The sequence below is a fragment of the Akebia trifoliata genome, unplaced genomic scaffold, assembly GCF_017979445.1.
Source record: "Akebia trifoliata isolate Shusen 1 unplaced genomic scaffold, ASM1797944v1 Contig01052, whole genome shotgun sequence".
In the NCBI taxonomy this organism is placed as follows: Eukaryota; Viridiplantae; Streptophyta; class Magnoliopsida; order Ranunculales; family Lardizabalaceae; genus Akebia; species Akebia trifoliata.
This window is the reverse complement of record NW_028237448.1, coordinates 5,442-21,437: the sequence shown is the minus strand read 5'-3', so window position 1 is coordinate 21,437 and position 15,996 is coordinate 5,442. Positions and strand designations below refer to the sequence as shown.

General features: G+C 35.2%; 2 protein-coding genes across 2 annotated transcripts; both read right to left on the bottom strand.

The window, feature by feature from the left end:
• Positions 1-1,124: 1,124 nt before the first annotated feature.
• LOC147380728 (tryptophan N-monooxygenase CYP79A68-like) lies at positions 1,125-5,316 on the bottom strand. Its single transcript, XM_086431331.1, has 3 exons — positions 4,971-5,316; positions 3,009-4,000; positions 1,125-2,082 (listed from the first exon to the last, which is right to left on the bottom strand). The coding sequence occupies exons 1-3, from the start codon at positions 5,020-5,022 to the stop codon at positions 1,444-1,446; spliced, it is 1,683 nt and encodes a 560-aa protein (XP_086287457.1). The 5' UTR covers positions 5,023-5,316; the 3' UTR covers positions 1,125-1,443.
• A 5,059-nt stretch (positions 5,317-10,375) lies between these two features.
• On the bottom strand, positions 10,376-13,941 carry LOC147380727 (tryptophan N-monooxygenase CYP79A68-like). The gene is made up of 3 exons (XM_086431333.1): positions 13,798-13,941; positions 12,225-13,216; positions 10,376-11,367 (listed from the first exon to the last, which is right to left on the bottom strand). The coding sequence occupies exons 1-3, from the start codon at positions 13,847-13,849 to the stop codon at positions 10,729-10,731; spliced, it is 1,683 nt and encodes a 560-aa protein (XP_086287459.1). The 5' UTR covers positions 13,850-13,941; the 3' UTR covers positions 10,376-10,728.
• Positions 13,942-15,996: the final 2,055 nt, after the last annotated feature.

Sequence of the window (15,996 nt, the reverse complement as noted above, 5' to 3'; positions counted from 1 at the left end):
ACCGAAAAATTGGAGGTAAGTATAAACCTCCACACTTGTAATTTTTTCTTAAGTAGTGGATTTTCTATTTGTCGGCTTGCTCGTGAATGTAACCCCATTATGGGTGAGCCACGTATATCTTGTATTGTAATTGTGTTCATTTCTCCACTCTCTTTATTTTTCTCCGTTCAAAATCGTGAGATTTAAATTCATTAACGATGCGTCAATTGGGGATGGTCTGTCATACTAGTTTAGGAACGGTTATAAACCGTTCGTAATTTCCATATTTGTTGTCACAAGGAGACATTGTAATGTAATTTACATTCCAAATAATCTTATCCCCCTAAAAAGCTAATTTAGCTAGTGGTGGTAGGTCTGAGAAAACAGATCAAAATCCATAAAATTATGGGCAACTGCAAAATTTGCCAAGGCATCTGCTACAACATTCCTCTCCCTCCAAACATGATGAATTCTCCAATTAAGATGGTGAAGACATGTTCTAACACAAAGCAGTAGGTTTTTTTATCTTCTTGGCAACGCTCCTCCCAATATAGCTTTGGCCCGTAAGGTGTTTGTTGGAGATCAAATGGGTCTCCCAAACATAAGGCATTTGTAAATTCTCTTCTTTTTTTTTTTTTTTTTCCAATTGAATTCTTTTGCTTGCTTATCCAAAAAAAAAAAAAAAAACTCCCATTATACCTTTGACGATAAGAACAAGGAATCTAACTCAATTGTTAACTTAGCATTTTGAAGGTTAAGGGTTTCCAAAGCGTAAACCAGAGCCAGAATTTCTGCCTTGTTGTTAGAGTAGCAGCCAAGGGAACCGTAGATGCTTTAATAAACCTTCCATTGTCATCTCTTAGAATGAATCTCCGCCAGGATCTCTTGGGTTGCTTCTACTTGAACCATTGACATTCAGCTTAAGCCATCCATGGGAAGGAGCATTCCACACTATTGAAATAGATCTTGAGGACATTATTGTAAACCAATCCCGAGCAGCATCAGAGATTTCTTCTCATTCAAAGAGGATGATCTTTCATATGATATGGCTTTCGGAATTTTAAGGGAAAACAACTTATTTGCAATGGTCGAATGGGTATAGAGAATTTTCCATAAACCACTCATAAGCAAGATTATGCATATAATTTTATTAAAAAGATCTCTTTATTAAGTTTATGGATATTATTGTTGTAGAAACATGACCTTAAATTGATTAATTTAACTCGCTTACAAGAACCCTCACATGGTTTATAATATATAATAAACTCTAATCAATCTGATCTAAGCTTACCCTAGCTTCATCTTTATCATGATCATGATGATTTGGTGTATTAGCATGCACCTTATTACAATGACCCTAAACATGATATGGTGTATCGAGATACACCTTGTTACAATGGAACACATTAAATACTCTAATAAATCTTTTACAATTCTCAATTTAAAAGGCTCTGGACCACACTACTATTTGGATGTTGGGTATAGATGTGGGGACAAGCGTGGCTTAGCATATACATGCAGCGGCTTGGCCAGTGATAGATCATGTGTTGACTCGGTGAGATTGATGCACAATTCATCACCAGGTGGCACACTCCAATCGAACCCTTGAAGAAGCCTAGCCAATGGCATAATAGTCATTAGAGACCCTAGACAAGTCCCCATGCAACCACGTCGACCCGTACTAAACGAGATGAAACGCAATTCTGACTCAGTAAGTTCAACTTGAGTTGACCCATTATTCAAATGTCGATCTGGGTTGAACTTGAGTGGCTCATCCCAAACAAAAGGGTTCCTTCCTAATCCGGTTCGACTCAACAGCACGTGACTACCCTTTGGGATTTGATAGCCAGCAACTGTAGTTTCTTCCATGGATACGTGTGGAAGGTTAAATGGTGCCATAGGGTGGAGCCGAAATGTTTCTCTTGCACATGCCTTGACATAATTAAGTTGGGAAAAATCCGATTCTTGGACAAGTCTCTCTTTTCCAACGACCTCATCAATTTCATCAACAGCTTTTCGAATAATTTCTGGTTGATTGATCATCTCTGCTAATGCCCACTCAATTGCATTTGATGGATTATCTATCGATGCATAAATCAATTCCTGCACGACAATAAGATCTTGCTTTACACATACTAGTAGGTGGAATGTGCGAATGGATGTGTATTATAAAAATTATGATTTAGACATAATTAAAAAAATTGTAAGTACTTCAAAGTATTATTTAAAATTTATTCAACTAGTGATCTAATTATATGTCATATTTTATCATTTAATGTACAGTATGAGTCTCTTTGTAATTTGAAATAGAGTTGTGATAATATGACTCTCCAGGTGGCATACTCAGAACCGTAGATCTATATGCCTTAGGATACATTTTTTAATTGGGAACTGCAATTGTGTATCCCGAGGCATACAGATCTATGGTACCCAAACTTCTCACGTCGTGGAGTCATTTGAGTATGCCACCTTGTGAGTCATATTATCATGACTCTTTGAAATATTAACTACATTAATTAAGGTGAATTTTTAGAATAGGCCGGTTTTGGGATTGTAGTTTAATTCGTTTCAACAAAAAGCATGAAATTGATAATAGTAAATTAAAAGTAAAATTGGGAGCATTTTTGGTCTTTGAAATTTTGGTGTGAATAAACACCTTCTCTCATCATAATATACGGTAATTTTGTTGATGACATAATTAAAAATATTTTATCATTTAAAAAAATTAAAAACTAACATGGTTAGAAGGCCATGTGATTGTAATTTTATTCATTTTCATGAAAGTGATCCTGATAATAAAAATGTTAAATGTAAAAATGAGAACATTTATTATCTTCAATTTTTTTTTTGTCAACAATAAATATCTATTCGGCCTTTCCAATATATATAATGGTATACATATACGTATGGATATATTCATTAGGATGATCTTTATTGCACGGACATGCAATTCATTTTATTATTAGATTATCTAAAATGTTATCCATATAGGCCCTACAAGGTGGAGTAAAGAGTTATAAAAATCTTACCGCAGACTGTGCTTTGATTTCTTCTGTTGAGAGCAATGGTTTTCCGCTAGGATCCTTAACATAAATGAGGACATCAAGGATATCCTCGGGCTTTTTCTTGAGGCAACACTCATCTTTTCCTCCTCTCCACTGTTGTATACGTTCATCAATAATTGGATCGTGATACTTGTTCAAGATCCCAATTGCCTTCTTCATGATCTTCTCATGACCGTCTAAATCAAACCATCTTGAGCAAGGCATGTAATCAGATACACAAAAGGCGTTAATGAGAGATAGAACAGTGAAAACCGCATCGATGTACTCTTCTTCTTCGACACCAGGTCCTCCGTCACTCTTTCCCTCTCCCAAGTACCTATTGTTGAACATCATCTTTCTTATCACATTCCCACTATATTGCCATGCAAGACTCCTCATGTCCACAATTGCACCACCACCACTATCACCCATAGTTTTGTTGCATTGGTTATAAATATATCGAATAAGGTTGTCGGCTTCCTCTAATCTCTTTTGTTGAAGCCACTGGATTCTAGATGGACTGAGCACCTCGGATGCCAACACTCTTCTCATCTTCTTCCATTGATCTCCCCATGGTACAATAGCAGTTGACCTAAAGCCATAAGTCGCGTACTCAGTAGCCATTGTGATAGGCCTCGATGCAAATATTGCATCTTGTTTCTTCAAGAATTCTCTAGCAATCTCTGGACAAGTCACTGGGATTATGTGTACATTTCCGAGACGTATGCATGCAATATCAGTATTGAACTCCTTCATAAGCCCATGTATCCATCGGAACCTTGGATTGTTTATAAACAATTCCGGTAGGTTCCCTACGATTGGCCAGGGGATTGGACCAGGAGGATGTGGGAGTAGCTGATGTTTCCCATTGTTTGCAAATCGAAATACAATGAGAAATGCAAAAGCAAAGGCTATGAGGTGCAACACAACTATGGGATGGGGGGTGATACACAGAAGAATGCCGATGCTAATCAACACTGTGAAGAAAAAAAAAACCAGCATCAATTTATAATAGAAGAGCAAGGTCAAGAATATATTGTATCATCAATTTTTAAAAGGGTTTTGAAAACATGGAGGAGCCACATATTTCTTCCAAATTTCTAGAGTTATTTGAAAGGGTAATTTAAGTATTTTATACTTCAAAAGATCTTTCTTAGACTAATATTTTATTATTAGACTAATATTTTATTAAGTATGTCCTAATTGGTCCATATTTTTTATTAGGGGGCATTTTTTTTTATATATATTTTTAAAGGGGGGCGTTCAATGGCCAACTTTTTGGCAAAACATTTTTCAAACACATGAGTTAGAGGTTTTGGAATGGGCTGATTTTTGGTGAGGATGATCTCTATGGTGAGGAGATCATCATCACCAAAAATCAGCCCATTCCAAAACTTCTAACTCCATCAAAAACAGTTTACAAAAAATGGACGGTCCACGAGTTTTCAACTTGTAAACATGGGTTAGAAGTTTTGGAATGGGCTGATTTTTGGTGAGGACGATCTCCTCACCGTAGAGATCATCCTCACCAAAAATCAGCCCATTCCAAAACATTTAACTCATGTTTTGAAAAATGTTTTGCCAAAAAGTTTGCCAAAAAGTTGGCCATTGAACGCCACCCATTTTTAAAAAGAAAAATGTTGGGGTGACAATAAAATGGACCTCGTTTTACACATTGCTGACGTGGATGTGTGTATTGAACTGTCGATACTTTCAATCAAGATACAAGTGAAAAGCATCTCTGATTCTGTGCGCAGCTCAACGTTAACAATATGTGAAATTTCAATGTCACTCCAGCAAGACTCTTCTAAAAAGTAAACCTCCTCAATCATTTTACAAAAGCATTATTATTTCTGTTATATATGCTATAGACATAGCTTGTTCAAGGTGATATTTAATCAAAAAGTCGTTAATGTAAATATAATTCTACTTTTGGAGTAATCATACCTTGTGCCATTGATCGAGAAGAGAAGAAAGAAAGAAACAGTGATTGCCTCATTAGATCCCAATGATCCAAGCCTCTTTCAACAAATATAAATAATTCTCACTCTCTTTTTTGCTATAAGGAGGGAGATGAGTGAGTGGGGGCAAATGAGGCATGTATCTACGAGGGCAATTTCCCCCCAGAAGCTCCTTACTAACTCTGCCCGTCTCTTGTAGTAAACACTTGAAGAAAGTTTGCACATATGCAGACAAAGCTGCAATGCCATCGGTCTCTGTAACTTTATTTGCTTATAGACAGGTATGGTCGAGAGTGGGGGAGAAGTTTTTTGAACTTTTTTTTAAAACAAAAGTTGGATTCATTTCTAGGACCGGATTTTAAATAAATTTTTTTTTTTTTTCAAACGATTGTATTTTGTTAGCCTTTCGATATCGTATTCTCTCAACCATTGAAAAATTATCCAATCGAGGGATAGTTTATGGTTACAGGTTGTTGATGTGAAAGGCATTTAGATTAATTTTGTAGAGCTGACTCGGCTTGGATTGTTTATGCATGGCTCGGCTTGAGCTTATAAAAGTAATAACGATGTTAGGAACATGACTCTACTCGAGATGAAACATGGAATACTTGTAAGAAATAAAATGAAGAAGTCTCCTTTAAACCACATGTTTAATATGACACGTGGTTCTCAATTATTAAAGCTTTTTTATAAGGATTAGGAAGAATTGTATATATGGGCAAACAGGTTCGGAATGGACTGATATTTTGTGAGGATGATGATCCGTATACACATAAAACTACAATATTTTTTGTGTTATAAGAGCAAATAGGTTCGGAATGAGCTGATATTTTGTGAGGATGATCTCTATGGCGAGGAGATCATCCTTGCCAAAATCAGCCCATTTTAAAACTTCTTACCCCATATTTACAAGTTGAAGAATTTTGGATTGTCCATTTTTTGTAAATCACTTTTGATGGGGTTAGAAGTTTTGAATGGACTGATTTTTTGCAAAAATGATCCCCTCACTATAGAGACCATCTTCACAAAAAATCAACGCATTATGAACTTTTTTGCCCATAGAAAACAAAATACGTTGTAGTTTTATGAGTAGTTTTATGTGTCTATAGTGGTCGATTTTGACCACAGGGTATTCAGTTGCAATTGGAGTTTCTCTAAATAGTAAACACTTTGAAGAAAGCTTCAACACATGCAGATAAAGCTGCAAGCCTCTTCTTTTACAAAAGAATATTTATGAAATAAGACAAGAATAAAAGAAGAGTGAATTATCATTTCGTGAGGTGAAAATGAGTTATTACTATTCCAGCTAACTGTTCATTTTAATTACGAAAAATGTGAATAATCATGTTTTTCCTAAAATAGTCACTTTAAAAACCTCTGAATTCGTGATTGTTCACGTTTTGATAATTAAAATGGGCAGTGAACTAAAATCGTAAATTCATCAAAATTTGATCACTTTTTCGTAAATATCCCATAAAAGAGAGCAATTAAACTCAAATTCTTCAAGCAATCTCATTAACTTGTGCTTTTATTGATCATATGCATCTCAGATTGTATTGTAGATTAATAAGAAATATGTCTCTGTACCAATGAATAATCCGTAGAATCATGGAAGCGAAACTCATATGTTTAGATACAATTCCAACCATGTAAATATTAAATTCAATTGTCAGGATTTATCTTTAAGATTTATGCTATATTCTTGAGATATTTTTCTTTTTTAACCCTTAGATTTCACATGTACACAGTCAAGATTGTGAGTGAACATATGAATTCCCTTTTCATGCGTCTGTCAATCGAGACCCTATTGTAATTTGTTGAGCCTAATGATAGTGGCCAGGAAGGAGTATGATAAGGTGGGGGTTTCAGGGGTCGAACCCCAAAAGAAATTCTCTCAAAGGTATTTTTGTAATTTCACTGGTATTATGTGAAATCTTAGGTTTTCCTCGAAGGGGATGTATCTATTTACGGTGAAAGGATGCATTATGTAACAACAATGTGAGGAAAATGGCTATTCTACACATGAAGCATGAAATACTTCAAAGAAAGAAAATGAAGAAGTCTCCTTAGACGCACGTGTTTAGTATGACAGGTGGTTCACAATTTTCATAGTTTTCTTATAATTCCCAACAATATTTTTTGAGAGATGTATCGGCAGACCTATCTGTTACGATTTATTACAAAAACTCCCTTTTTTATCAAGTTTGTTACGGTTTAAACCTTGCTTTATGAATCAGGTTACCATGACTAATTTAGTATGATTTCAAATCTTACTAGGGGTCATTGGGCCCACATGAATTATCAAATTGACAATCCATCATTACAGCCTTGTATATTTCATGCAAAAAATTCAAAATATATCATGGGGTGGCGATCGTAGGCTATGAAGCAACTTTAGATGGGACCAAGTATTGGATAGTGAAGAACTCATGGGGACCAGAATGGGGTGAGAAAGGTTACATAAGAATGTAGCGCGGCATAGCCACAGATGCTTCATATCCTATCAAGACCTCAGCAAAGGCAACTAATTAATTAGTTATAATTACTCCATGTCCATTAATTTTTGTAATGTAAAAGTAAAAATTTTTGTAACGTAAAAGTAAAATTAGTAGCTCATCTTGTATCATAATCTGGTAATACTAACACAATGAATTCTAGTAGAGGGGCATTTGGGTCTTTTCATATAGGTAATTGGGGTCATAGTCATCAATTTCAAAACATAGGGGTATCTCCAATATTCTGCAATATATGAGGGGGTTGGTGTAAAATAATTTCTTTTTTTCTTCAAAAACCTTTACAGCGACGGCCAAAAGCTTAGCTAAAGAGTTAATTAATTCTTTTTAAAACGATACACTATAGCGACGGCCAATACCGGCTGTCGCTATAAGTCCTGCACTAACTAGTTGGCCGTCGATATAGCGTGACTATTAGCGATGTCTACCGACGGCCTCCCTGGCCGTCGCTATATGTTTTGCTACGGGATTTGTCCCTATAGCGACGGTCATGACCGTCGCTATAGCCCTATTTTACTATAGTGTGAGGAATAAGATCACGGTTTTGGATGCCATAAATTGATGCGGTTAAGATCTACTTCAAAGTGTTTTAAGCAACAAATTAACTTCATCAATTTGAATTTTATGGCGGTCCCCACTCCAAAGTTTACTGGGTAACAAACTTGGTTCAGTAAGTTGCTAGGTAACAAACTTCATAAAGTAAGGTCCCCTTGGAGTTGTTGGAATTCCAAGGGAGATTTTGTAATAAAAATGGAACACTTAGGTTTACCTTGTAAATCTTTGTAATTTATTTTTACCGGGCAGACTTATCTATTGCAATTTTACTCCCTTACTTTATCAAGTTTGTTACTCAAACAAACTTTAATTTATGAGTTAGATTACGAAGACTAACTTAGTGAGATTTCAAATCTTACAAAGGGTTGTTGGGCCCAAATTGCTTATTAAATTGGCAATCCAACATTACATCCTTCCAGATTTCATAGAATAACTATAATTAAAAAAAATTCAAAAAAAGAAAAAAAGAAAAACATTTCTAAGCGTTGATTGAACGTGTCAAAAATGATGGCTATTGAACTCTCCATTTTAAACTAAAATTGAATGGCGAAAATTAACATTTTTCTTTAATTTTTTTTCAAATTTCTTAGAAATTTGTTTTTTATAACCCTATGGCATGAGATCATGTTTTTGGATGCCACATATTGATGCAATTATGATCTACTCCAATGTGTTGATAGTAACAAATTAATCGCACATGGATCCCACTTAAAGGTTTGTTGGGCAGGGTAGAGCAAGGATTTTTCATCAGTGGGGGTTAAGTGCCAGTTAACAATAGTAAATCGATAATCTTGGTTTCCTTCTATGAGAATGGTTAGGCTCATAGATACAAATGATGATTGGCCAATAATCTCTATGAGAGTGATAGAAAGATTCGTATTAAAATCATAAATGTCTGGATTTGTTGAAAAAATTGCTTAAGCTAATGCCCCAAAAGGATTGGACATAAAGAAATTAAGAGCTCAAACTATCATTTGTAACTGGTAAAATAGTACGACGTGCCTTATCATGACAACATATGATTATACTAGAATTCACTCGTGCCTACAACATAAGCATCCTCTCTCGGGTAAAAGGTGTAAAAGCGAAAAAAAAGAAAAAGTTGGAGGGGTATTATCTTAAAAAGAAATTGAGATTAAATGGGTAAAACATGAAAATTAATAAAGTGTATTAAAGGGTTAAAAGAGAAAATATAGTAAATTCAGAAGAGGTTGAAAATAAATGAAATAAAGTGGGTTCCAAAAAACTATAGTTTGATAGAACGGGTATTATAAAAAAAAATTAAAATTAAATGCGTAAGAGATGAAAAATAATAAAGTTGATTAAAAAGGTAAAAGAGAAAATATAGTAAAGTTATATAAAGAAGAATTTTCTTTTGAGTTAATGGGGTAAAAGTGAAAAAAATAGAATTGAAGGGGTATTACTAAAAAGATTGAGATTAAAATGATAAAAGATGAAAACTAATAAAGTAGATTAAAAGGATTGAAGAGAAAATATAGTAAAATTTGAGGACGTCAAGAATAAATGAAATAAAGTAAGTCCCACAAAACTATAACTAAATGGAATGTTTAACCCACAAACTGTCATAAAAAATTTGAGGTTAAAGAGCTAAAGATAAAAAATAATAAAATAGATTAAAGGGGTAAAAAAGAAATATAGTAAAGTTAGGGGATGTGAATAATAAACAAAATAAAGTGGGTCTTAAGAAACTATAGCTTAATAAAAGGTGTGTTATTAAAAATAATTGATATTAAAGAGGTAAGAGATGAAAAACAATAAAATAGATTAAAAAGGTAAAAGAGAAAACATGGTAAAATAACAAGAGGGCATTTCTTTCAGTTAAGAGTGTAAAAGTAAAAAAATTAGAGTTGGAGAGGTATTATTAAAAACGTTAAGATGAAAGATGTAAAATATGAAAAATAATAAAGTGGATTAAAGGGATAAATGAGAAAATATAATAAAATTAGATGAGGTGAAAAATAAAGAAAATAAAGTGGGTCCAACGACACTGTAACTTGACGGGAGGTTTAACCCATAAAATTATAGATGATAGAGATTTTTTCTAGTTGAATTTGTTTCTCACAACACTATAGTTGATTGGACGTTTATGTCACACACAATTGTTCTAAATCTATTACGTTTTATTATATAGATATTATGCAACAACGCCTAAAATTACAATAATAGTTAAATTCTTCCATGATTTGGCATCCTCTCCCTTTGAATACAATTATTCATTTTTTTTTTAATTATTAAAAGTTGAAGGTGCAGACCCTTGAGTAATTTGAGGTTATTTCATTTTAGTATTTCTGACCCACACATATTAGGGTTGATACTCTGACACGTGCACTTACACTCATGGGTTACCTTTGCAAAACAAGTCCATTACCCTTTGTAGGCCTCTCTTGATGCCAGAAGCTTGAAAAAAATCTAACCTGTGCCCTCGTATGTATTGCGTCAATTCATATCAAACTTCAAGTGACAAGAAGCCCAGCCCTTCTCTCTCTCTCTCTCTCTTCTGCTAAATGGGCTCTGTTTCAAGTCACTAACTTGATCCTAACTATTACAATGATCCTAATTATAAACATGATATGGTGTATCATGATACATCTTATTACAGTGGAACATATTAAATACTCCAATAATTCTCAATTTAAAAGGCAATGGACCACATTTCTACTTGGATGCTTGGTACAAATGTGGTGACAAGCGTGGCTTAGCATATGCATGCAGTGGCTTGGCCAATGATAGGTCATGAGTTGACTCGGTGAGATCGATGCACGATCCATCTACAGGTGGCACACTCCAATCAAACCCTTGAAGAAGCCTAGCAAGTAGCATAATAGTCATTAGGGACCCTAGTCGAGTCCCCATGCAACCACGTCGACCCGTACTAAACGAGATAAACTTCAATTCTGACTCAGTGAGTTCAACTTGAGTAGATCCATCATTCAAGTGCCGATCTGGTTTGAACTTGAGTGGTTCATCCCAGACTTTAGGGTTTCTTCCTAGCCCGGTTCGACTCAGTAGCACGTGACTACCCTTTGGTATGTGATAGCCAGCAACCGTCGTATCTTCCATGGACACATGTGGAACGTTAAATGGTGCAATAGGGTGGAGGCGAAATGCTTCTCTTGCACATGCCTTGACATAATTGAGTTGGGAAAAATCTGATTCTTGGACAAGTCTCTCCTTTCCAACCACCTGATCGATTTCATCAACAGCTTTTCGAAGAATTTCTGGTTGATTGATCATCTCTGCTAATGCCCATTCTATTGCATTTGATGGATTGTCTATCGCTGCATAAATCAATTCCTGCGAAACAAAATGATCCCTCTTTATACATACTACTAGGAGGCATGTGATAATGGAAATGCGTTACAAAAATTATAATTTAATTAAAAAATTTAAAACTGACTAATGATTATAGGATCGTGGTATTAACCAGCTAACTACTCCAAAAGACCAATCTTATGGAAAAGGGGGAGATATAGATATAAGAGGATCACGGGGTTAAACTGGATTTGACACACCCAAGAGTTGACGAAAATATACACTCAATACTCCTCCTCACCAATAAGGGTGGAAAGAATCGAACCCTCGAACTATATGAACTTAGTGCTATGATACCATGTTAACCAACCAACTACTCCAAAAGACCGATTTTATAGAGAAAGGGAGAACTATGAATATAAGAGAATCATAGGGCTTAACTGGGGTATGACACACCTGAGAGTGGAGGAAAATACACACTCAACTCGTGGGATTGTATTTTTATTCTTTTTAACAAAAAGTTGGACCGTTATAATCGTAAATTTGAATGAAAAAGTAGAGACATTTTCGGTCTTCAAAAATTTTGTATTCAACAAATTAACACCTTCTGTCAATATGGTGGCAAAATGAGTGTTGTAGGGGTCTTTTCATAATTTACAATATTAACTAGGGTGATTATTTTGACAACATAATAAAAAGATATTTCTATAATTTTAGAAGACTAGAAACTGAAATGGTTACGGGGTCATGTGATTGTAATGTCATTCGTTTTGATCTTAATAATATTACTATTCGAATGTAAAAAAATGAGGACATTTTTGTCTTCAAAATTTTGTTGTTGATAAATTAATCATCTATTAGGCCCCATAAGTGGGAGTACTAAGTTATAAAAATTTTACCGCAGACTGTGCTTTGATCTCTTCCATCGATAGCAGTGGTTTTCCACAAGAATCCTTAACATAAATGAGGACATCAAGGATATCCTCGGGCTCTTTCTTGAGACAACAATCATCTTTTCCACCTCTCCACTGTTGTATACGTTCATCAATGATTGGATCGTTATACTTGTTCATGATCCCTATTGCCTTCTTCATGATCTTCTCATGACCATCTATATCAAACCGTCTCAAGCAAGGCATATAATCAGATACACAAAAGGCATTAAAGAGAGATAGAATGGTGAAAACTGCATCGATGTACTCTTCTTCTTCGACACCAGGTCCTCCATCGCTCCTTCCCTTTCCCAAGTGCCTCTTGTTGAACATCATCTTTCTTATCACGTTCCCACTATATTGCCATGCAAGACTCCTCATGTCCACAATTGCACCACCACCACTATCACCCATAGTTTTGTTGCATTGGTTATAAATATATCGAATAAGGTTGTCGGCTTCCCCTAATCTCTTTGGTTGAAGCCACTGGATTCTAGATGGACTGAGAACCTCGGATGCCAACACTCTTCTCATCTTCTTCCATTGATCTCCCCATGGTACAAGAGCAGTTGACATAAAGCCATGAGTCGCGCACTCAGTAGCCATCGTTATAGGCCTCGATGCGAATATTGCATCTTGTTTCTTCAAGAATTCTCTAGCAATCTCTGGACAAGTCACTGGGATTATGTGTACATTTCCGAGATGTATGCATGCAATATCAGTATTAAACTCCTTCATAAGCCCATGTATCCATCGGAACCTTGGCTTGTTTATAAACAATTCTGGTAGGTTCCCTACCATTGGCCAGGGGATTGGACCAGGAGGAAGTGGGAGTAGCTGATGTTTCCCATTGTTTGCAAATCGAAATACAATGAGAAATGCGAACGCAAATGCTATGAGGTGCAACACAACTATGGGATGGGGGATGATACGCAGAAGAATGCCGACGCTAATCAACACTGCGAAGAAAAAAATAACAAACATCAATTTATAAGAGAAGAGCAAGGTCAAGAATATATCGTGTCATCAATTTTTAAAAGGGTTTCGAAAAACACGGAGGAGCCACCTATTTCTTCCAAATTTCTAAAGTTATTTGAAAGGGTAATTTAGGTATTTAAAAAAAAATACTTCAAAAGATCTTTCTTAGACTAATATTTTATTAAGTATGACCTAATTGGTCCATATTTTTTTATTAGGGGCATTTTTTCGAATATATTTTTTAAAAGAAAAATGATGGAGTGACGGTAAAATTGATCTTGTTTTTCACATTAGTGACGTGGATGTGTGTATGGAACCGTCGATGCTTTTAATTGAGATACAAGTGAAAAGCATCTATGATTCTGTGCGCAGCTCAACGTCAACAACGCGTGAAATTACAATGTCACTCCAACAAGACTTTTCTAAAAAATAGACCTCCACAATCATTTTTCCAAAGCATTATTATTTCTGTTATATATGCTATTGACATAGCTTGTTCATGGTAATATTTAATAAAAAAGTCGTCAATGTAAATATAATTCTACTTTTAGAGTAATCATACCTGGTGCCATTGATCGAGAAGTGAAGAAAGAAAGAAGCAGTGATTGTCTCATTAGATCCCAATGATCCAAGCCTCTTTCAATAAATATAAATACTTCTCTCTCTCGTTTTTGTTGTAAAATAATGATCAAAGCTTTAAGTACTGATGGATGTTCTATAATACATAGGAGTTTGCATACCAATGCCTTTATATAGAAGGAGAGCAGGGGACAAAGAATAGGATTTGCCTAACTCTGTCGGTTTTCCTTGCCGTACTAAAGGGTTGACTATAGGTATTCAATTGCAAATTCTCTTGTAGTAAACATTAAACACTCGAGGAAAGCATGAACACATGCAGATAAAGCTGCAAGCCTCTTCTCTTACCAACAATTAAACTCAAATTCTTCAGCCAATCTCATTAACTTAACTTGTGCTTTTATTGATCTTATACGCATCTCATAATGTATTAAATGAATAATGATTTTCAAACCAGAAAGTCTTCACTCAGCTGATGTGTTACGGATATGAAATGATAGATTTTTTTTCTCGGGATACACATGCAAATCTCCATAAAAGATGTAAAATTGTGTATCCCAAGAAAACAGATCTATGGTTCCATGTACATAACATGTCAGTGAAGTATTGACTAAGTGAAGACTTTCTAGTTAGAATATTAACACTCATATCAAATACAATTGTGGGGATTTATTTTCAAGATTCATACTATATTTTTGGGACATTTTCTTAATCTTGATCCTTAGATTTCACATGTACACGGTTAGAATTGTGAGTGAACATTTGAGTTCCCTTTCCATCCACTATGTGAAAAATGGGATAAATTCTATTCTAAGATCCGTCGATTATAGTCAAATTTGACGAAGCTTAACATCGAATTTATCTATTTTTCGAGTAGTGGCCTAGTCAGGATTGGGGGAAAATTATTTGTTACGAGACTACCTGGATGCTGTCCATTTTTTCCATCATTTTTTTTACATCTCCATCGAAAGTTATCCGATCTTCTAAAATGGATGGCATCTAGATGTTGTAACAAAGTGTTGTTCCCCAGTCATGACCCCATACATAGACACATGTATATCGGATCAGATTTTAATAAAAAAAATTCAAAAACAATCTTCTTTTAGGACTACGAAAATGGAGGAGACCACTAAACCATCAACCGTTGAAAAAATTATACTCGCTCCCTATTTTTCACTTCTTATCTCGTCTGTCCATTAAAAGGATCTATAATTTTGTGAAGTTGACTCGGCTTGGATTGTTTATGCATAGCTCGGCTTGAGCTGATAAAGGAACAACTTTATCATGAAAATGACTCTATTCCACGTGAAACATTAATTACTTCTACGAGTCGTCCTTTAAACCACGTGTATAGTATGAAACGTGGTTCTCAATTTTTAAAATTTTTTATAATTGCCGACAATATTTATTTTTTCTCATGTGAGTCGTCCTAGAGTGCTGTTATTCCAGTAAAGTAGAATAAGGAAAAAAAATTGTCAAACTGAGTCGAGAGAAGGAAACGCGTTATTTGGAGGATTACGGAAGGATGTTTTGGCGGCGAAAAAAAAAAAGAAAGACACGTGGAACGTTAGGATTTGGCTGGATGACTGAAACTTAAACAAATTTATGTAGTGATCTTGGAGATACGTTTGGTTTAATCTCTAGGAAGAAGTTCTTAATCTGTCATAGAGTGTCATGGAAGTTGTTTTGGACCTTCGATTTTTAATCGAAAGGGGAATATTTCTGGACAACGCCCATAAAACCCAACAATGCGTCATGGATGTGGAGGAAAATTCTTCAACTAAGGGAGACCATCCGGAATTGGATTGTGCATAGAATTGGTAATGGCGACGACACATTTATATGGCAGGACCCATGGTTTGATAGGAGGGTAATTCTAAACACTTACTTTTCAACAAAACCCTTATGATAACAATTTGCACAAAGAAGCTAAGGTCAACAACTTGATCTTGAATGAACAATGACACTTGCCTAATCACCTTACGACCTCTCTGGGGGAGATGTGGCAGTAGCTCAGTGCCTCGGACTTAGGTTGCATTGAAAAGGACAGAGTTATCTAGACTCCTGATTTGTAGAAACTCAACGGAGGATGAAGACCACTTGTTTTTAGGGTGTGAGTTCTTTTCAAAATTTTCAGTTTTCACATAGTGGATACTCATTCAGAATCCCTATTGCTTTCTTGATG

What these genes read in the sequence shown, in the direction of transcription:
- LOC147380727 (XM_086431333.1), bottom strand. Translation starts at nt 13,849, where the DNA reads ATGAGACAATCACTGCTTCTTTCTTTCTTCACTTCTCGATCAATGGCA. An exon ending in TTCTCGATCAATGGCACCAG is followed by an intron (nt 13,217 to 13,797) that starts GTATGATTACTC and finishes TTTTCTTCGCAG; the next exon opens with TGTTGATTAGCGTCGGCATT. An exon ending in AGATCAAAGCACAGTCTGCG is followed by an intron (nt 11,368 to 12,224) that starts GTAAAATTTTTA and finishes TTTGTTTCGCAG; the next exon opens with GAATTGATTTATGCAGCGAT.
- LOC147380728 (XM_086431331.1), bottom strand. Translation starts at nt 5,022, where the DNA reads ATGAGGCAATCACTGTTTCTTTCTTTCTTCTCTTCTCGATCAATGGCA. An exon ending in TTCTCGATCAATGGCACAAG is followed by an intron (nt 4,001 to 4,970) that starts GTATGATTACTC and finishes TTTTCTTCACAG; the next exon opens with TGTTGATTAGCATCGGCATT. An exon ending in AAATCAAAGCACAGTCTGCG is followed by an intron (nt 2,083 to 3,008) that starts GTAAGATTTTTA and finishes ATTGTCGTGCAG; the next exon opens with GAATTGATTTATGCATCGAT.